Below are 20,262 nucleotides of genomic sequence, written 5' to 3' on the forward strand. Positions count from 1 at the left end.
AGATGTACAGCAGTTGAAATAAACATCTACATTTTGAAAGAGTATTTTTTTATAATTATTTTATTAACAAAAGCATAAAGATGTTGATGAACAAATTCTGTACAGTATATGCTTTATCTGACATTTTGCAGTTAGAAATGTCAAACTTTAGAGTACTTAATACATTGCCAGTTGGGGGGATTTGTTTTTCACACCTAGACGAGCTATTAGACTATCCTTTTGTAAATAAATGGAGGTATGAAGAGTCTATTGTCCTGCTAATAGCCCATCGTGGAATCTTTGTTTGCAGAATTCACAGCTTGCTACGCTTGTGAAAAACAAAATGCCTCCAGCTGTCCAACACTACTGTAAATAAAAACACAGCATCTACAGCGGTACAAATAAATGATTGAATTCGTTAAAAAAAAATTAAACGCACATACTTTTCAATTTTATACTAACAAGTGGTTGCCATGGTGAGTAATCCAATAATGATTGGTATGACACGGCTCTCGGAACCCATTAAGAGGTTGCTCCTAAATGAAAATATTAGCAGATCAATAAAATGTCCCTGTAGATCTAATTACATTTAGAGGATTGGAGGATTATAAATGTATACACAAGGGGCTTTTATACAATTCTAATGCAGGGTTAATAGAGTGATGGGGGTGCTGGAGATGGGGGTGTGAGCAGTTGGTTCTGGGCAGGTGTGAGGCAGTTGTCGTTTGTATGTGTCGGTGCCAAGGCTATATGACTGCGCCATCATCTTGATTATTTAGCAGACATCACTTGCTGCTTATATTCAGTCAACACATATATCTTAGGAAAATCATTGAATATAATTGAACGTTTTCGTTTCTCTTAGGATAAAAAACTTAGTGTAACAACAGTTTATGTAAGTAATATGCTACAGTCAAGTTACAGCTTCTTCTGACCAAGTAGAAACAAATAAAGAATGTGCGTGCAGGACAGAGGAATAGCAATTCTTACACTATTGTTCAATCACCTTCTTCATACTCATCATTCAGTTAATTGAAATTAAATTTTGAAGTCGTGCACAATTAGCAGTTTCTATTTGGTTTATATCGCCCATTCATTGACAGCATTCATTCAGGTAGAGACACATTAGCACCTTGGGACCCAAAAGCATAATCAGTGCTCTAACTCCCCCTTGTGGTGGTCTGGAGCAATGAAGTGGTGACGCAGGGTACCGTCCTAAACCACAAATTACCTGCAGCATAATCTCAAAACTTTTCATTGAGCAACCACTGTATGTTTATTGACATGTCTGTATATAGTATGTATATATTCTATTGTTGTTCCACATTAAACTTGTCTTGTTGTTATGAAAAAGTATAAACACAAAAACGACAGGCTACATGACATCAGCAGCCGGGCGGTCCAAAATAGCATAACTGGTGTATTTTAACTCCAATAAACCCATCTGTTTAAAAATGAACTACGTATATGTCAATCTAGTAAACCAGGCAACTAAAAGCAAACGTTAAATTAGCTGGTTAGCCAGTTCAAATAATGACCATATCATATACAGTAGCTGACAGCGTCTTAACTTTAGCTAATTTGGATTAATTATTACAGGAAAATAACTCACAACACGATCATTAATTACAAGTTAATGGCAATCTAATTACAGAAAATATCTTACGGTTGTGAGTGTGACGAAATAAAAGCAGGGCATTCTACTGGAACATTTTTGATCACGTTGGCCTAACGGTATATCCTAATTTGACTTTAGCTCAGGCCATGTTGTTCTTTACATTACCGTCTCTGGTAAACCCACATTATATCAAATAAAATAAGTTTATTTGTCACATGCACAGGATACAGAAGCTGTAAACGCTACAGTGAAATGGTTACTTGCATAGTGGAATCTTTTGTTTAGACATGTAAATAGCTAGCTAAACAATGAACCACATTCCCAACTCATAACATTACTAGCCTGCATGAATCTACAGGTAGCTAAAGCTAACCAACTATGTTCAATGTTAGCTAGCTAGTTAACATCAGGCTATAACTAGCAATGCAAATGGCTCTGAGATAAAAAATAATATTATTACACAGATCATATACGTAACGTTAGCTAGCAAGCTAACAGTACGCTTTAACTTGCAATGAAAATGAATTTCTGACAAAATTAGAAGCTTATAATATCTGAAAATGTAGCTAGCTAGACTCTCTTAAATGGATGAACGCTTCTCCCTCTCTGTCAAAGATGCCGTGGTTGCCCTTGGTTTGCAGATGTAATCTGAAGAGAGGTCATTTATATAACAGCCTTCTGTGTGTTCTCTTTTTGACTGCTTCCGCATATTTGCAATAAAACACCAGCATTTTCTCCATCTCCTTAACTATCATACTCTGCTTCCACTGGGCATCACACTGATTTCAGAACTTGGTCCTCCAGAAAGTGGAGAGCATTAGCAACACTTTTGCAGTTCTTTGTGATATCATTCAACACCTGCATAGGATCGGAATATCACACCTGCCGTACAGGTATAGGATGCTCGAGTTACACCAGGAACGCACATCAGTGCTCAGACTGTCCGCAATAGGCTGAGTGGCTGGACTGTGGGTTTAAGGTTAAGGTTAGAATTAGTGTCAGGGATAGAATTACGTTAAGGTTTAGGGTTAGGAGCTAGGGTTAGTTTTAGGGTTAGGTTTATGAGCTAGGGTTAGGTTTAGGGTTAAGGTTAGGTTTTTGGGTTAAGGTTAGGGTTAGTGTTAGGATAAGAGTATGGGTTAGGGTTAAGGTTATGGGTTAGGGAAAATATGATTTTGAATGGGACGGAATTGTGTGTCCCCTCGAGATTAGCTGCACAAGACTGTGTGTGTTTGTATGTGTGTGTTCCAGTAAGTAGTGTGTGTGTATCTGTGTGTGTGTGTGTGTGTTCCAGTAAGTGGTGTGTGTGTGCCCTGTGAGGAGGTGGATAGGTTTAGGAAGCATAACCCAGAGGCCAGCCAGCTAGCCAGCCACTAACCAGCTAGCCACCAGCCAGCCAGCCAGCCAGCAAGCCAACCAGCTAGCCAGCCTCCCACCAGTCAGCCACCAGCCAACCAGCCAGCCACCAGTAGTAATGTGTAATGCCCTACTGCTCGAGGGAGGAAGCTATTTATGTTGCCAACCTCTAGATCACATTTCATGACCAGCCTGATGATCAGACCACGCACCAAGGGGCTATTATTACGGCGGCCTGGGTGGGCCGTAGTCGGAGGGGGTGTGTGTGTGTGTGTGTGTGTGTGTGTTTGTGTGTGTGTGTGTGTGTGTGTGTGTGTGTGTGTGTGTGTGTGTGTGTGTGTGTGTGTGTGTGTGTGTGTGAGAGAGAGAGAGAGAGAGAGAGAGGGAGAGGGGGGAGAAACAGAGAGACCGAGAACAAAATAAATAAATACATCAAGAGAAAGTTCCCTAACCTCTACTGTATCCTGGTGATATCCCACAATTGTAATTCTGAATCCACTTATGGGTAGACAGCCAGTCTCTCTTGGGCCGCGACTAAGGACTGGTTTGTGGTTAGTATTTCTATTCACTGGGTCACAGTCCCAGGATTATTGGACCGTCGTTAGGTAAATCCCAGGATTATTGGAGATAATAAATGCAAAACTTTTAGTAACCACTGCTTTAGTTTTCACCTGGTTTGTTTTCTAATCCTCAGTAGGACAATAGTGACGTCATCATCATCTCCTCCCTGGTGATTTGGGTAGTTCCCTTAGCACTGACGTCAATCTGTCCAGCTGTGGAATATACACACATCAGTGCCCCCATGCACACACCACTGTAATCTGAAAGTTATTGATGCAATAGCAATCTGAGATTACCAGAGACAATCAGACCAGTGATCAGTGAGGGTTACTTGTTAGAGATGAGGAATTATATGATCACAATGTCAACAGGTGTGTCCATACACTGTGGTATACATTTTAGTCGTCATCAGAAACCTTGTTGACATGGACTACTCGACCCTGTTATGGCCCTATTATGCCTTCTTAACCGTATACCAAACAGGTACAAACACATTATAGGACCATATGTGTCAGTGACTCAGTTTATGAACCCTGATTTCTCATGATGCGTCTGTTTTGGGACTAAGTCAAGCCGGATCAACTAAGAGTGAGCAGTGTGTTCCCATGGGGTTATTTGTACCCTGTAATGCATTTGTGACCTTTATAGTTGTGAATATGGGGACAAAACTTTCCCAGATTTTCCAGAAATCTTGTTTGGAGGATTCACAAATGTCCTGCTTTTCCCTTAACATACAAGTAATCTTCCAAACAATCTTCCAACCAATATTCCATTCTTTCATTTCTGGAAAACCAGGGATTTTTTGGGAATGTTGCTGGAATTGTGCAATCCTGTTTGTTGGTACAGTTCAGAGAGCTCCGAGAACTGATTCGGCTGTCCTTCAACGAGGCCAAAGCTTTTCTCCAATAATCAGTATCTGTGACAGCCCGTTTCTATGGCAACAGGTTGTTATTTTGTAAATCTCAGAGTAATTTGTCATGATGGGGAATCAGAGATATGGCACACTGAAGGACAAATACAACAGATTGCTTTTCCTGTTATTTGTAGATTCTTTGTCAAAAGATAGACAGATTCTTTTAAATGTTCGTCAAGAAGTGACATCCGTTTTCAAATGTTTGGGCAATAGTCTTCAGCTATTCAGTGTCTGGAGGTTACAATAATGTAGGCAATTTGCATAATTGGTTAAATATTGTAGCACTATATTTACAATTTCTGTTAAAATCGTTTTTAGACAGCCTACTTGACTGGCCGTCTTAGGTGGTCCTTTCAAATATCAACTGGTCATTACTTCATTGTGCAGTTCTCTTGGGTACTGCCCCCTCTGTTTTCTCTCTATCCCCTTCTCTTCTGTCCCTCCCTCTCATCTTCCCCCTGACTCTTGTGTTAACCTCTGTCACAACGGCCCAGACCGATAATTGAGAGAATCCAGCAATGAACCCCTTTGAGTCTCTCTTTAATTTCTCCCCACATCCCTCCTTTCTTTAAAAGCCCTGTCTGTCTGTTTCTGGCCAGGGTTTATCTAAGTGAGCGCAACATTATTCAGCTTCCCCATATTGGCTTTTAATAGGAGTCTTCCTCCTAGTGGCCTGTGATAAATGAATGGCCTGAGAATTGCTCCCTGTTGAGATGCTCTGTCAGTGTGTGTATGTGTCGAAGGAGGAAGTGACTACGGGGAACACGGGAACACATCCTCTCATAGGGGGTTAAGGGAGAGACATAAGGACATGGTAGACTGCTCTGCTGTGGTGTGAGTTGGGCTTTTCGTTTAGTTTATTCAGTTGACCATTTTAAAAAAAACAATCACACATAAAACTTGAAAAAGTCATACACGCACATGAGTAAAATCATGGAGGATAACACACACTAAAGTCTGGGACTTATTTCCATTGTGGTCTTGAGACAAGATGGCTGGACAAGATGGAACACAGTATGGCAGTGAAATAATAAAACAAAAACATAGAAGAAGAACATCTATCTCATCATTCCAGTTACATCATAGGGGTTATTCATAAGGACACAGAAGACATCAAACATAGTTTTACTTTATTTTTATAGCTGCCCAGAGAGGACGTTGTTTTTATAGGCAGAGGCAACTCATTCCATTCTGAGGCTCCAGTATACAAGAAAGTACCTTTCCCATCATTACTCCTGAACCTGTATAAGCACACGTCAGCAACACCTGATCTGGTGCTGTGATTGTGTGCATCCCTAACACGAGGAAAGTAATCACTTAGATATCTGGGCACAGGACCATAAATACTTCTGTAAACCAAACCTAGTCTAATCTGGGACACCCTAGCCTCAACATGGACTCACCTTCAATACTTCACCTTCAATACCCTGATCATCTTATTCTGGGCTATCTGGAGCTTCTGGAGCTTCCCCTTCATACGTTTAGATAAGCCCCCAAACCAGGAAGTATGCTAGTAGTCAAAATGGTATTGAATGAGGGCAGTAGCTAGTACTTTCACAGAGTCCTTATCAAGCAGCTTGGACTTTTTAGCCCAAAACTTAGTCCTGGCATTAACCTTCCCTAGCACCTTATTGGCCCTGCTCACACCTCCCAAACTTCCATCAAGGATACATCCCAAGTAGCTAACAGAGGTTTTAGAAGTCAGCACCCCACCCCCTAATTCCACACTGATTTCAGAGGACCTACTCAATTTAGGTCTGGATCCAAAAATAATTGCCCCAGTTTTCCCTAAGTGCAGAGATAGCTTATTATCTCCAAGCCATTTTCTAATGTTAGTAAGCTCTGTGCTCTCCAACATAGTTTAACTTTTGCGAGACACCAGAAGTGTGGAGTCATTCGCATAAAGAAAAAGACGGCAAGAACAAGCATCTTTCATATCGTTAATATACAATAAAACAGCAGAGGCCTAAGCACGCTCACCTGCGGAACGCCACAACTCATTGGTTTTGCCTGAGACAGTGAACCATTAAACTCTACTACTTGCTCGCTTCCAGATAAGTAGGACTTTACCCAGCCTAGAGGGATACTGCTTAACCCCGGTGCCTCCAGTTTGGAGATTAGGAGTGGTTGACTGTATCAAAGACCTTCTGTAGGTCAAGCAGTACCATTCCACAGAGATTTCCCTCATCAATCTCGTTCCTGTTGAAGTCAGTCAAGTCAAGTAGACATGAATCAGTGCAGTATGTTTTTCTAAAACCCGACTTAAAATCATACATTAGACCCTGTTTGTTAACATATATCATACATTGTACATGTACAACTCTTTCCAGGATATTTGATGTTTCACAGAGGGTAGATACAGGCCTATAATTCCCAGGGTCAGACTTTATCCCATTCTTATACAGAGGTATAACTTTAGCTTGTTTCATGTCCATGGGAAAGGTACCTTGTTCAAGAGAGAGATTAACAATCTGCGTTTGCTCAACTTTTCATCACAGTATTTTTTGAGTCCTCTGATTCAAACAGTTTTGTGACACTTAAATGCATCTTTAAAAATCCTTGTGCAAAATGTAATAAAATTATCACTGATTCCATAGACTATTACTCCACTCTGCGATATTTTAGATTTATCAGACACCAATATTTAGTCAATCGTACTTTGCAATGTTTCACATATCCTGGTGGAATCTTTTATCATTTGGGTCAGAGCAAGTGATCTACAAAAGTGCATAAATACATTGTGGGTTGGGCTATTCTTTTTGTAGACATCAGTATTGAAATCCCCCGACAAAATGATTTCCTTCAACAGGGAATCATTACAGTTTGACAACACAATTTCAAGACCTCCATAGAATGCATTCTGATTGGGCGGCCTGTAACACGCCCCCAACAAAATCGTCTTGTATTGGGAAGGCAGATATCCAGCAGATATCAATCTCCAGATCAGTGTTTAAATCTGATCTGACGTTAAAAGCAATGTCTGATCTGACAAACGCACATATTCCCCCCACCGTCCTGATTCCGATCCTTCCGGACAACAGAGTAATTACAAACAGATGAACAGTCACAAACAGATTAATCCAACCATGCCACAGTAAATCAGAAGACACCCCCCTCTGATTTGCAAACCAACAGGCGTATCTCATCGATCTTCGGTAGTAGGCTTCTGACGTTTAAGGGCACAAAATGTAAGCCCTTCTACCCAAAGACCTCATTGAATTCCAGATCCACTTGTAACTCGCCTCCCACTGTGCTGCCATCTTCCCACTGCACTGCCTCCGGTGGCCTCTCTGCCGCCATGGAGCACCCCTCACCAAGTGCCACTCCATCGTCCTCACCACCGTGTCCCCCGTCACTCGCCTCTGGTGGCCTCCGCTCCGCTGGGGACCCCCTCCTCCTCCGGTGCACTCTCCACCCTCGGTAAGACCTCTGGTCCCACTCCACCTTCAATGCTCACGCACCCAGCGGGTGCAGCACACCGACAGCAACGGTAAGCTTCATTGACCCCATGTCCAAAGCTAGAATCGCTGCATTTTAGATGAATCCACTGCGCGCATTCCAAACATACCACATCTTTGCTGTTACTCTTTACCCACCGTTCGCAAGAGGAGGATGGGTACATAGGCTGTTTGATGGGGTTCATGATAAAGTGAGGTCCAGGGCATTGATGGATATCACCCGATAAGAGAAGGCATAGAGTTATTATAAGATCTCCACCATTAATTAGAGATTTCAGACTGGCTTTCGATGATCGTTTTGGTTTGTGCCAAGGTGCCATGAAAGGTGCCATTTGGTATATAACATTCCTTCCTGGGTGCTGGGTGCCATCAAAGTGTTTGCATGACTGAGAAGTTGCTGAAAATCTACTATTATTTAATCTAGATTGCAGATGCAATTATTTCCAGTGACATTTTAAACAAACACATAAAGTAAAAGTGCTGCCTCAGACATGCACGGACGTGGAATACTGATTTGTTTCATGGGTGACCTGGCTGGAGCTGCAGCCATTCAGCAGTGTGTGTGTGTGTGTGTTCGTTTTGTTGTTGTTGTTACTCGAAACATAAATAATGTACACATGTGGCACAACATCTTTGTGATTATTACTCCAAACCTATAAATAATTAAGAAGGAAAGTCAGTTCCTTTGGAACCCTCCTTATTGAGTCATACCATATGCCCTTTTCTCATTTCCTCATTTCCCCTGTGCATTCTGAAAGACTAATACTGCATCCTCCAAAATAACATGACCTACCAACTTACAGAGAACTCTACCAACACCTCCAACTCTCAATGTGCTCTGAAAAGTAATAATGTTCATAGGATAATATTACAAGAGAGTAGACTATCGATACCTCTCATCTGAAAGGTGTTTCCACTTGAGTAATATGATGTGTGCTTCAGTTAGAAGACGGTTGTGATTGCCAGTGTTCTCTGTGAAGGAAATGGGGTGTGTGTGATGACTGACGAGGAGGGGACGGTGAAGGAAATGAGGTGTGAGTGATGACTGACGAGGAGGGGACGGTGAAGGAAATGGGGTGTGAGTGATGACTGACGAGGAGGGGACGGAGGGGACGCTGCTTCCTCAATATGCTTTATCGTCTGATTGAAAGTGTTTTGTGGAATCATTGAGCAATATATTAAATGTATTGATGAAATAGAGTAAAATCACAACATAGGTTTCTTTGAATCAAAGTAAAAATAATTAGCAACAAAAAAAGAAAAATAGTTAAAGGTCAACTGCAGGTTCCTCACCTGGCTTACTGTAAAACATCACTGCAGTGTTCCTCACCTGGCTTACTGTAAAACATCACTGCAGTGTTCCTCACCTGGCTTACTGTAAAACATCACTGCAGTGTTCCTCACCTGGCTTACTGTAAAACATCACTGCAGTGTTCCTCACCTGGCTTACTGTAAAACATCACTGCAGTGTTCCTCACCTGACTTACTGTAAAACATCACTGCAGTGTTCCTCACCTGACTTACTGTAAAACATCACTGCAGTGTTCCTCACCTGGCTTACTGTAAAACATCACTGCAGTGTTCCTCACCTGGCTTACTGTAAAACATCACTGCAGTGTTCCTCACCTGGCTTACTGTAAAACATCACTGCAGTGTTCCTCACCTGGCTTACTGTAAAACTCACTGCAGTGTTCCTCACCTGGCTTAATGTAAAAACATCACTGCAGTGTTCCTCACCTGGCTTACTGGAAAACATCACTGCAGTGTTCCTGGCCACCTGGCTTACTGTAAAACATCACTGCATCAGAAACAGGCTTACTGTAAAAGTAGGGATCATCACTGCAGTGTTCCTCACCTGACTTACTGTAAACATCACTGCAGTGTTCCCTCACCTAACAGAAAGGCCACAAATGCTCAAATAACAGCTTACTGTGCAAAACATCACTGAATAATTCAGTGTTCCTCACCTGGCTTACTGTAAAACATCACTGCAGTGTTCCTCACCTGGCTTACTGTGAAAAACATCACTGCAGTGTTCCTCACCTGGCTTACTGTAAAACATCACTGCAGTGTTCCTCACCTGGCTTACTGTAAAACTCACTGCAGTGTTCCTCACCTGGCTTAATGTCCACCAAAAACATCACTGCAGTGTTCCTCACCTGGCTTGTTTGGGTGTAAAACATCACTGCAGTGTTCCTCACCTGGCTTACTGTAAAACATCACTGCAGGTTCCTCACCTGGCTTACTGTGGCACAGGCAGGAGCCCAGCCAAAACATCACTGCAGTGTTCCTCACCTGACTTACTGTAAAACATCACTGCAGTGTTCCTCACCTGGCTTACTGTAAAACATCACTGTAGTGTTCCTCACCTGGCTTACTGTAAAAAGCTAAACAAAAGATTGATTACTGTACTTCTATATTTCCATCAACCCTGTCTTGTGGATTTGGCCACAGGTTCTCATCCACATCACAATGGATGTTTTCATTTGCCAAACATCTTGGGAAGAATCTTCGGGCGAATCCAGGCCTGACACTGGTCTGCCGTGATGTCATTGCATGCGTCATCCATGGCCTGGAGAAGGGTTGCTTGTTCGTGAGGGCACCTACAATATCCCTTCCAAGGAAGATTACATTCGAACAGCGAATCATGGCTGCCTGCAACTCAATATGTAGAGTATATAGAGTAGGGATCTTTAGATGTTGTTCGACCAAACATTAGAATGGGCAAGATGCGTAATCTAAGCAACTTTGACCGTGGTATGATTGTTGATGCCACACATGGTGATTCCAGCATCAGGAGATAGGTTGGAGAAAGTTTCAGAAACAGCTGCCTTCCTGGGAGTGTGGGAAGTGTTTTTACACACTACAGTCTCTAGAGTTTACAGAGAACGGTGCGATAAACAAAACACATTCAGTGAGCAAGGTAGTGGTGAGTGAGCAGCAGTTCTGTGGGAAAAACACCTTGTTAAGGAGAGAGGTCAGAGGAGAATGTCCAGACTCATTCAAGCTAACAGAAAGGCCACAAATGCTCAAATAACAGCTGTTTAAAACAGTGGTGTGCAGATGGGCATCTCTTAACTACCGGAGACCAACACCGTGAATAATTCAGGCTGTTGTAGAGGCAAAAGGGGGTCCTACCCAGTACTAGATAGGTGTACCTAATAAAGTGGCCGGTGAGTGTACAGTAACTGTTAAATCTGAAAACATGGTCTGGTAAAAAGTAGTACATGGGACCATAGAGACATTGATAAAGAATGATGATGAAATATTACATCCATAGAAAATGTAGTCCAATTTGTTCATTGATACTACCTGACCGGGTTGTTGGTGTCAATGGATCGGGTGTGTGGTGACGTTATCCTGAAACTTTCATGATCTAAACATGGAATATTGTTCGTCAGTTTCCACAAAACTATGCATTAAGAGTAACGCAACAGTTACTTATCATTTTGAGCAGTTGTATAAATTGATAGTTAGATTATTGTAATGAAATGAATAGACAGTCATCTCAGATATAATGTGTGACTTTCATTTAGAAATGGTAATACTTTGATGTTATGTTGTGTCATTTTGAACAGTTGATTTTAGTTCAATGAACAAATGATCTTGGCTTTATGTGTATTGTATCCAAGCAATTGGAAAAAGTGTTAGAGTTTTGAAAAACTTGCATTTTGATCATTGGTTGTGAGTTTTGTGTCTAAGAATTTTGAAAAATTACATCAAGGTTTCCGAAATTAGTGCCAAAGTGATTGTAAAAAACTGTATTCTACTCCACATTCCCCTAAACATACACACCCTTCTAGAAGGCGGTTGTGTAAAGATCACACCCTTCTAGAAGGCGGTTGTGTAAACATACACACCCTTCTGAAGACACACCATGTGATTCTGGACACTATTGGACGCCTGAAAGAAAATCACTATAACTAACACTCTGTGTGTTCACTAAGTCATACTCACTGTGTGACATTGTGTAATAGACTATCATTGATCAGTGTGCAGCCAGGTGTTACTCAATCGACAAGCAGTCTCTGCTTATCAGACCCAGTGTGCGTGTGCGTGTGTATGTGTATTAGTGTTCCAACTTACTTAGCTCAGATGTCCTTCATACAGCAGGCAGCAGGCACACTGAGCTGGAAGAGATGGCTGGCCCAGGCAGGTATTTACTGGCCCAGGCAGGTATTTACTGGCCCAGGCAGGTATTTACTGGCCCAGGCAGGTATTTACTGGCCCAGGCAGGTATTTACTGGCTCAGGCAGGTATTTACTGGCCCAGGCAGGTATTTACTGGCCAGGCAGGTATTTAGAAAGACTGCCCCCCTGGCCCACCACCACACTGGCCCAGGCAGGTATTTACTTCCCAGGCACACACTCATGTGTCAGAGAGATGAGTGTATGAGTCTGTTGTGGTCTTGATGTAATTGCAGTGACATGGTGAGATCAGGGCTGCTCAATGTCCCTGTACCGTCCACATTGACCTGCTCTCCTCTCCCTCAAATTGACAATCCTGGCTAGTAGACACACTGACAAAGGACTGATGAGTCACTTCAGCACTATTTACACACACACTGTGGCAACACACACACACACACACACACACACACACACACACACACACACACACACACACACACACACACACACACACACACACACACACACACACACACACACACACACACACACACACACACACACACACACACACACACAGAGATGCTCAATGACATATACTTGCCAACACATTCACTCACATGGACACACAAGTCAAACTCAAGGACCCCCACACATAGATCGATGCAGTGCAAACCACACGCAGACACAACTGTACAAACACTCCCACACACACATATCGATTAATGGCAGGCTACAGTTAAATGAGGGCAAAATGTTTGGCTTTAATAGTTGAGGTTCAGCACAGCAGATTAATATCTTTGATCAGTAAAACAGTTGGTCTTTTATTCTCCTCCACATTCCCCTCAGTGGGTAAACATACACACCCTTCTGAAGACACACCATGTGATTATCATGTGCACAACATCCTATTCACTGTGTAACGTTGTGGAATAGACTATCATTGATCACTATGCAGCCAGTTGGTACGCAATCGACAAGCAGTCTCTATCCTAGTCCCGGAGCAATACAATCATAGCACTGTCACTCTGTGTGTGTGTGTGCGTGTGTGTGTGTGTGTGTGTGATGTGTGTGTGTGTGTGTGTGTGTGTGTGTGTGTGTGTGTGTGTGTGTGTGCGTGTGTGTGTTCGTACGTGTGTATAGCGTTCTTTCTACACTGAGTTCTAGAACATTCCCTTTTGAAAGGACATTGAATAATATGTCCAGTAATTTAAGAGTTGGTCAGTCTGCAGTCGGACCTCTCTCTCCCCTAGAGAGAACGCAGCAATATGATCTGTATACAAATGTTTTTCTTTGTTAGTTACAGCCCACGCTCTCCATCTCACCGTGGCAAGGATCGAGCAGCCATCAAAGTATGTGTGTGTGCGAGAGCGAGAGAGATAGTGTGTGTGTGTGTCAGAAGCTTAATACTGCCTCTTAAAAAGGGGAATGTAATTAAACAGTGTAAGGACGTTGGCTCCATCTGACTGTACGCTTATTGTGTGTGCGTGGGTAGACGTGAAGATGTTTAGAATGCGGTAAAGGATCTCTTCAGAATCTATTCGGTTGAATCGTTAAAATATTCACTTGATTTTTAATTGGCTGATAACTGTTCCCCATCTCCACACTGTGTGAGGCCTATGTGTGAATGTTTGCAGAAGGTTTATTGCCTAATGCCAAATAGCAACAAGGTGTATAATTAAGTAACAAGGCCTGAGGGGGTGTGGTATATGACCAATATACCACGGCTAATGGCTGTTCTTATCCAAGACGCAACATGGAGTGCCTGGATACAGTCCTTAGCCATCGTATATTGGCTATATACTTCAAACCCCCGAGGTGCCTTATTGCTATTATAAACTGGTTACCATCTTAATTAGAGCAGTAAAAATATACAGTGAGGAGAAAAAAGTATTTGATCCCCTGCTGATTTTGTACGTTTGCCCACTGACAAAGAAGTGATCAGTCTATAATTGTAATGGTAGGTTTAATTGAACAGTGAGACAGAATAACAACAACAAAATCCAGAAAAACGCATGTCAAAAATGTTAGAAATTGATTTGCATTTTAATGAGGGAAATAAGTATTTGACCACCTCTCAATCAGAAAGATTTCTGGCTCTCAGTCTTTTATACAGGTAACGAGCTGAGATTAGGAGCACACTCTTAAAGGGAGTGCTCCTAATCTCAGTTTGTTACCTGTATAAAAGACACCTGTCCCCAGAAGCAATCAATCAATCAGATTCCAAACTCTCCATCATGGCCAAGATCAAAGAGCTCTCCAAGGATGTCAGGGACAAGATTGTAGACATACACAAGGCTGGAATGGACTACAAGACCATCGCCAAGCAGCTTGGTGAGAAGGTGACAACAGTTGGTGAGATTATTCGCAAATAGAAGAAACACAAAATAATTGTCAATCTCCCTCTGCCTCGGGCTCCATGCTAGATCTCACCTTGTGGAGTTACAATGATCATGAGAGCGGTGAGGAATCAGCCCAAAACTACACGGGAGGATCTTGTCAATGATCTCAAGGCAGCTGGGACCATCGTCACCAAGAAGACAATTGGTAACACACTACGCTGTGAAGGACTGAAATCCTGCAAGGTCCCCCTGCTCAAGAAAGCACATATACATGTTGTCTGAAGTTTGCCAATGAACATCTGAATGATTCAGAGGACAACTGGGTGAAAGTGTTGTGGTCAGATGAGACCAAAATGGAGCTCTTTGTCATCAACTCAACTCGCTGTGTTTGGAGGTGGAGGAATGCTGCCTATGACCCCAAGAACACCATCCCCACCGTCAAACATGGAGGTGGAAACATTATGCTTTGGGGACAGGACAACTTCACCGCATCAAAGGGACGATGGACCGTCAAATCTTGGGTGAGAACCTCCTTCCCTCAGCCAGGGCATTGAAAATGGGTCGTGGATGGGTATTCCAGCATGACAATGACCCAAAACACACGGCCAAGGCAACAAAGGAGGGACTCAAGAAAAAGCACATTAAGGTCCTGGAGTGGCCTAGCCAGTCTCCAGACCGTAATCCCATAGAAAATCTGTGGAGGGGGCTGAAGGTTCGAGTTGCCAAACGTCAGCCTCGAAACCTTAATGACTTGGAGAAGATCTGCAAGGAGGAGTGGGACAAAATCCCTCCTGAGATGTGTGCAAACCTGGTGACCAACTACAAGAAACGTCTGACCTCTCTGATTGCCAACAAGGGTTTTGCCACCAAGTACTAAGTCATGTTTTGCAGAGGGGTCAAATACTTATTTCCCTCATTAAAATGCAATTCAATTTCTAACATTTTTGACATGCATTTTTCTGGATTTTGTTGTTGTTATTCTGTCTCTCACTGTTCAAATAAACCTACCATTACAATTATAGACTGTTCACTTCTTTGTCAGTGGGCAAACGTACAAAATCAGCAGGGGATCAAATACTTTCCCCCCTCACTGTATGTTTTGTCATACCTGTGGTATACGGTCTAATATACCACGGCTGTCAGGTAATCAGTATGCAGAGCTCGAACCACCCAGTTAATAATATGTCAACTACGTCCGTAACTACTTCAAAGAGCGATGCATTCATTTCAAGGCTAGAGTTAAGGTTTTCCTAAACTACTCTCTCCTGTCTCTCCCTCCTCTAGGAGAGCACCTGAGGATCTGTCCCCAGGGCTACACGTGTTGCACCAGTGTCATGGAGGACAGCCTATCCAATCTGAGTCGCACAGAGATGGAAGGCCTGATCAGAGACGCTGGACGGGCCCTGCAAGCCTCCCTCAATGGACAGTACAAAGTCTTCGATGGTGAGTGGGGGATTGAGGAAGGGAGGGAGGGGGAAGGATGGAGGGGGTAGGAAGAGAGGGGAGACAGAGAGAGATGGAAGTTCTGATCATAGAGGCTGGATGAGCCCCGCAAGCCTCCCTCAATGGACAGTACAAGGTCTTTGATGGGGAGTACTGCAGGACACAGGGAGGAATGGAGGGAGGAAGGCAGGCAGAGAGACGGAGGGAGGACCGGAGGGAGGCTGGCAGGAAGACAGAGGGAGGAATGTAGGGAGGCAGGCAGGCAGGAAGACAGAGGGAGGAATGGAGGGAGGCAGGCAGGGAGACAGAGGGGGGAATGGAGGGAGGCAGGCAGGGAGAAAGAGGGGGGACTGGAGGGAGACAGAGGGAGGAGGGAGGCAGGCAGGGAGACAGGGGGAGGCAGGCAGGCAGGGAGGCAGAGGGAGGACTGGAGAGAGGCAGGCAGGCAGGGAGACAGGCAGGGAGACAGAGGGAGTACTGGAGGGAGGCAGGCAGGGAGACAGGGAGACAAAGGGAGGGAGGGAGACAGAGGGAGGACTGGAGGGAGGCAGGCAGGAAGACAGAGGGAGGAATGGAGGGAGGCAGGCAGGCAGGGAGACAGCGGGAGGTAGGCAGGGAGACGGGGAGACAGCGGGAGACAGGCAGGCAGTGAGACAGAGGGAGGACTGGAGGGAGGCAGGCAGGAAGACAGAGGGAGGAATGGAGGGAGGCAGGCAGGCAGGGAGACAGCGGGAGGTAGGCAGGGAGACAGGGAGACAGCGGGAGACAGGCAGACAGGGAGACAGAGGGAGGACTGGAGGGAGGCAGGCAGGAAGACAGAGGGAGGAATGGAGGGAGGCAGGCAGGCAGGGAGACAGCGGGAGGTAGGCAGGGAGACAGGGAGACAGCGGGAGACAGGCAGACAGGGAGACAGAGGGAGGACTGGAGGGAGGCAGGCAGGAAGACAGAGGGAGGAATGGAGGGAGGCAGGCAGGCAGGGAGACAGCGGGAGGTAGGCAGGGAGACAGGGAGACAGCGGGAGACAGGCAGGGAGAGAGAGAGGGAGGGAGACAGAGGGAGGGAGAGAGGGAGGGAGACAGAGGGAGGGAGAGAGGGATGGAGGGAGACAGAGGGAGAGATGGAGGGAGACAGGGAGGGAGAGAGGGAGTGAGACAGAGGGAGGGAGAGAGGGAGGGACAGACAGAGGGATGGAGAGAGGGAGGGAGGGAGACAGAGGGAGGGACAGACAGACAGACAGACAGACAGACAGACAGACAGACAGACAGACAGACAGACAGACAGACAGACAGACAGACAGACAGACAGACAGACAGACAGACAGAGGTTGAGAGGAAGAGGGAACCCTCTGTCTCGTTCCTTCCCCCCTCATCTCCGTTATGTCTAACAGCCCTGTGTAAACTCTGCTCTGATCAGTGCGCGTTGGTTAACCAAGACGAGGTTGTAAGGTGTGTGTGTGTGTGTGTGTGTGTGTGTGTGTGTGTGTGTGTGTGTGTGTGTGTGCGTGCGTGCGTGCGTGCGTGCGTGCGTGCGTGCGTGTGTGTGTGTGTGGAAGTAATAGAGGGAGGGAGAGAGGGAGGGAGACAGAGGGAGGGAGACAGAGGGATGGAGCGAGACAGGGGGAGAGAGGGAGGGAGACAGAGGTGTGTGTGTGTGTGTGATAGAGAGTAGAGAGAGGATTGTCGGGGGTCTTTGAAGGCATATATATGTGTGCATGTGTATGCACATATGTGTGTGAGAGTGTGTGTGTATTAGCTTGCATTCATGTGCCTGTACGTCTGTGTACGTGTCTGTATACAAATACAATGAGTTTATCACTGTGAGCTATTTCCTGCGGAACCATAGTGTCAGAAGTCACTTTATTTCAGGGAGAGTGTTTTTCATTGCGCATACTGCAAGTAGTCCAGACAGAACAGCTGGACTGTCTCCATCTCCACTCTGTTCCAACCATCTCTCCATACACAACACACTCCACACATCATCCCTTGCTTTTCCTCTCCTCCGCCTACTCAAGTCTCTCTCAACCATCAGTCTCAAGTCCCAGAGTATGTCATAATCTGCTTTTGTCCTTTGGAGGGAAATCCATGTCTCCACGACGTGAAGGATCACAAGTACACACACACACTCCGGAGTTCACCACAGCTTCAGAGTGTGTGTGAGAAGATAATATTGCTTTAATCCTTCTTGATTGATGAGGAATCTCACACATGTAGTGTAGAGTACAGAGGTGACCTAACCTTAAGCTCCCTAAATTACACACTGTACAGAGAACACGAGAGCAGTATCAATATACTGTACTATAATGTCATAGCCACTCACAATTTATGTTTGAGAAGTGGGGGTCTATTTGTGTAGCATGTACAGTCTACATACCAATGTATGATATCATGCCATTTGAATATTAAATGCATTGATATCATACCATGTTATATACATTCATCATTACTGTACGTTTATTGTACAGTTGTGTATTTATTTTTAGTGAGGTTGAAAGTTAAGCTGTTCTGTGACTCAGGACATGGGGGAAAGACTGATCCCAGATTGAAGTGATTAGAATGCGCAGTGATTGGAACATTGATGATTATTTACGTTTAATGATACACTACAGTCTGTTCCAGTCGATATGGGGTGACTAAGCATCTGTCTCTGTGCTCTACTCGTTCCCCTGGCTGATTGGGATTGAGCTGTCATCTGGATCTGTGATCTGTTTGTCAGCCTGACCTTTCTGGCCTCATACTGATTAGAGGCTGAGTGACGTCTGTTTACTGCACAATCTGCTATCATTCTCTCTCGCTCATTCTCTCTCAGCCCACTCTGCCCAGAGTGTTGAAGCAATGCCAGAGCAGCAATGGGCTCATTTCACAGGCAACCTGTCCAAAACATACAAATACACACACACACACACACACACACACACACACGCACACACACACACTGAAACACACCGCGCACGGCCCATCCAAGACACACAAACACTTTCTCTGTGTGTTTATGTGCTTTAGAAGTATCTGGAAGGCACAGCTCATTCACAGTCACACAGTGGTGATTAACAACAGAGAGCACACAGAAACGCTCCGTCAAGCATCACTCACTCAGCTATGTAAACACACTAACGATGTGCTTCAAATAGACACACACACCCAAGCATGGATGCACACTCACACACACACGCCCAAACATGATTGCATGCATGGAAACACAGGCAAGTGTGCACACACACAGGCACACACTCAAAAATGATGCATCACAATTGTTATACTTTAAGATGCACTATGCAGAAATCGCGCAGCCATTTCCTGGTTGCTAAAATTCTAATATTTCACCTAATTTCAGTTTCTGTCAGAAAACAAGCAGTCATTGTGTATAGAATCATTGTACCGCTGTGAAATATATTTTCCATAAGCAAAATATTGTATCAGCTATTTGAAGCTGGTGTACAAAACCGAAAGTAAAAGAGGCAAAAACAAAACTTCAGAAGGGGAGGCATAGAAATAGCACGCATAGAACAGATCTACCGCTTCTTAGACTTGGAATAACTGGAATGAATGATCTACGACTCACATTTCTATGTGAATTTGGTTGGTTACATATTGTAGCTTTAAAATATATTAAAATAGACAACAACCTACAGTTATCAAACTTACTATACTTACTGATCCTCTCTTATTAGGGGTGGCAGGTAGCCTAGTGGTTAGAGCGTTGGGCCAGTAACCAAAAGGTTGCTAGATCAAGTCCCTTAGCTGACAAGGTAAAAATCTGTCATTCGACCCCTGAACATGGAAGTTAACCCACTGTTCCTAAGCGTCATGGTAATTAAGAATTTGTTCTTAACTGACTTGCCTAGTTAAATAAAGGTAAAATCTATATGTTTTAAATTATTTTTATCTTAATACTACTTCTACTAAAAACATCAGAGATTTCCAGGAAGTCCATTTCTGCAGCCAACCCCAACACTCCTGGAATGGTTTCCCGTTTCTTCATCTCTTCATCAGACAATAACCACGGGTCCACTGAGCTCACATGCTGCTTGTAGAACTCCCTCCTTACGTTCCTGTAAAACTCCATCTTGCGCCTCATGTCCATGTGCTTGTGGAACAGACGCTGTTTCTCCTGCTCAGGCAGGTGCTGGTTGTGGTAGCTAGATATCTGAGAAACTCGGGAGGACCTGACCTAAAGTCACACATAAACCCAGTTCTACTGTAGATGTACCTAAATGCATTCTAAACATGGATTCTTGAGAACTACACCAAATTAAGCAATTCACTTTTTGATTCTTACCATTGATTTACATTTACATTTACATTTAAGTCATTTAGCAGACGCTCTTGTCCAGAGCGACTTACAAATTGGTGCATTCACCTTATGACATCCAGTGGAACAGCCACTTTACAATAGTGCATCTAAATATTTTAAGGGGGGAGAAGGATTACTTTATCCTATCCTAGGTATTCCTTAAAGAGGTGGG

The 20,262-nt window shown here is 44.0% G+C and overlaps 1 protein-coding gene across 1 annotated transcript in view; it reads left to right on the forward strand.

The window, feature by feature from the left end:
• LOC118371069 (glypican-1-like) overlaps nt 1-20,262 on the forward strand; it is a 148,413-nt gene that overhangs the window by 53,106 nt on the left and 75,045 nt on the right. The window contains exon 3 of the mRNA XM_052463599.1: nt 15,642-15,800. Coding sequence (XP_052319559.1) covers nt 15,642-15,800 — 159 coding nt within the window. The remainder of the gene's footprint in view (nt 1-15,641; nt 15,801-20,262) is intronic.

This window comes from Oncorhynchus keta, chromosome 15, assembly GCF_023373465.1.
Source record: "Oncorhynchus keta strain PuntledgeMale-10-30-2019 chromosome 15, Oket_V2, whole genome shotgun sequence".
Taxonomy (NCBI): Eukaryota; Metazoa; Chordata; class Actinopteri; order Salmoniformes; family Salmonidae; genus Oncorhynchus; species Oncorhynchus keta.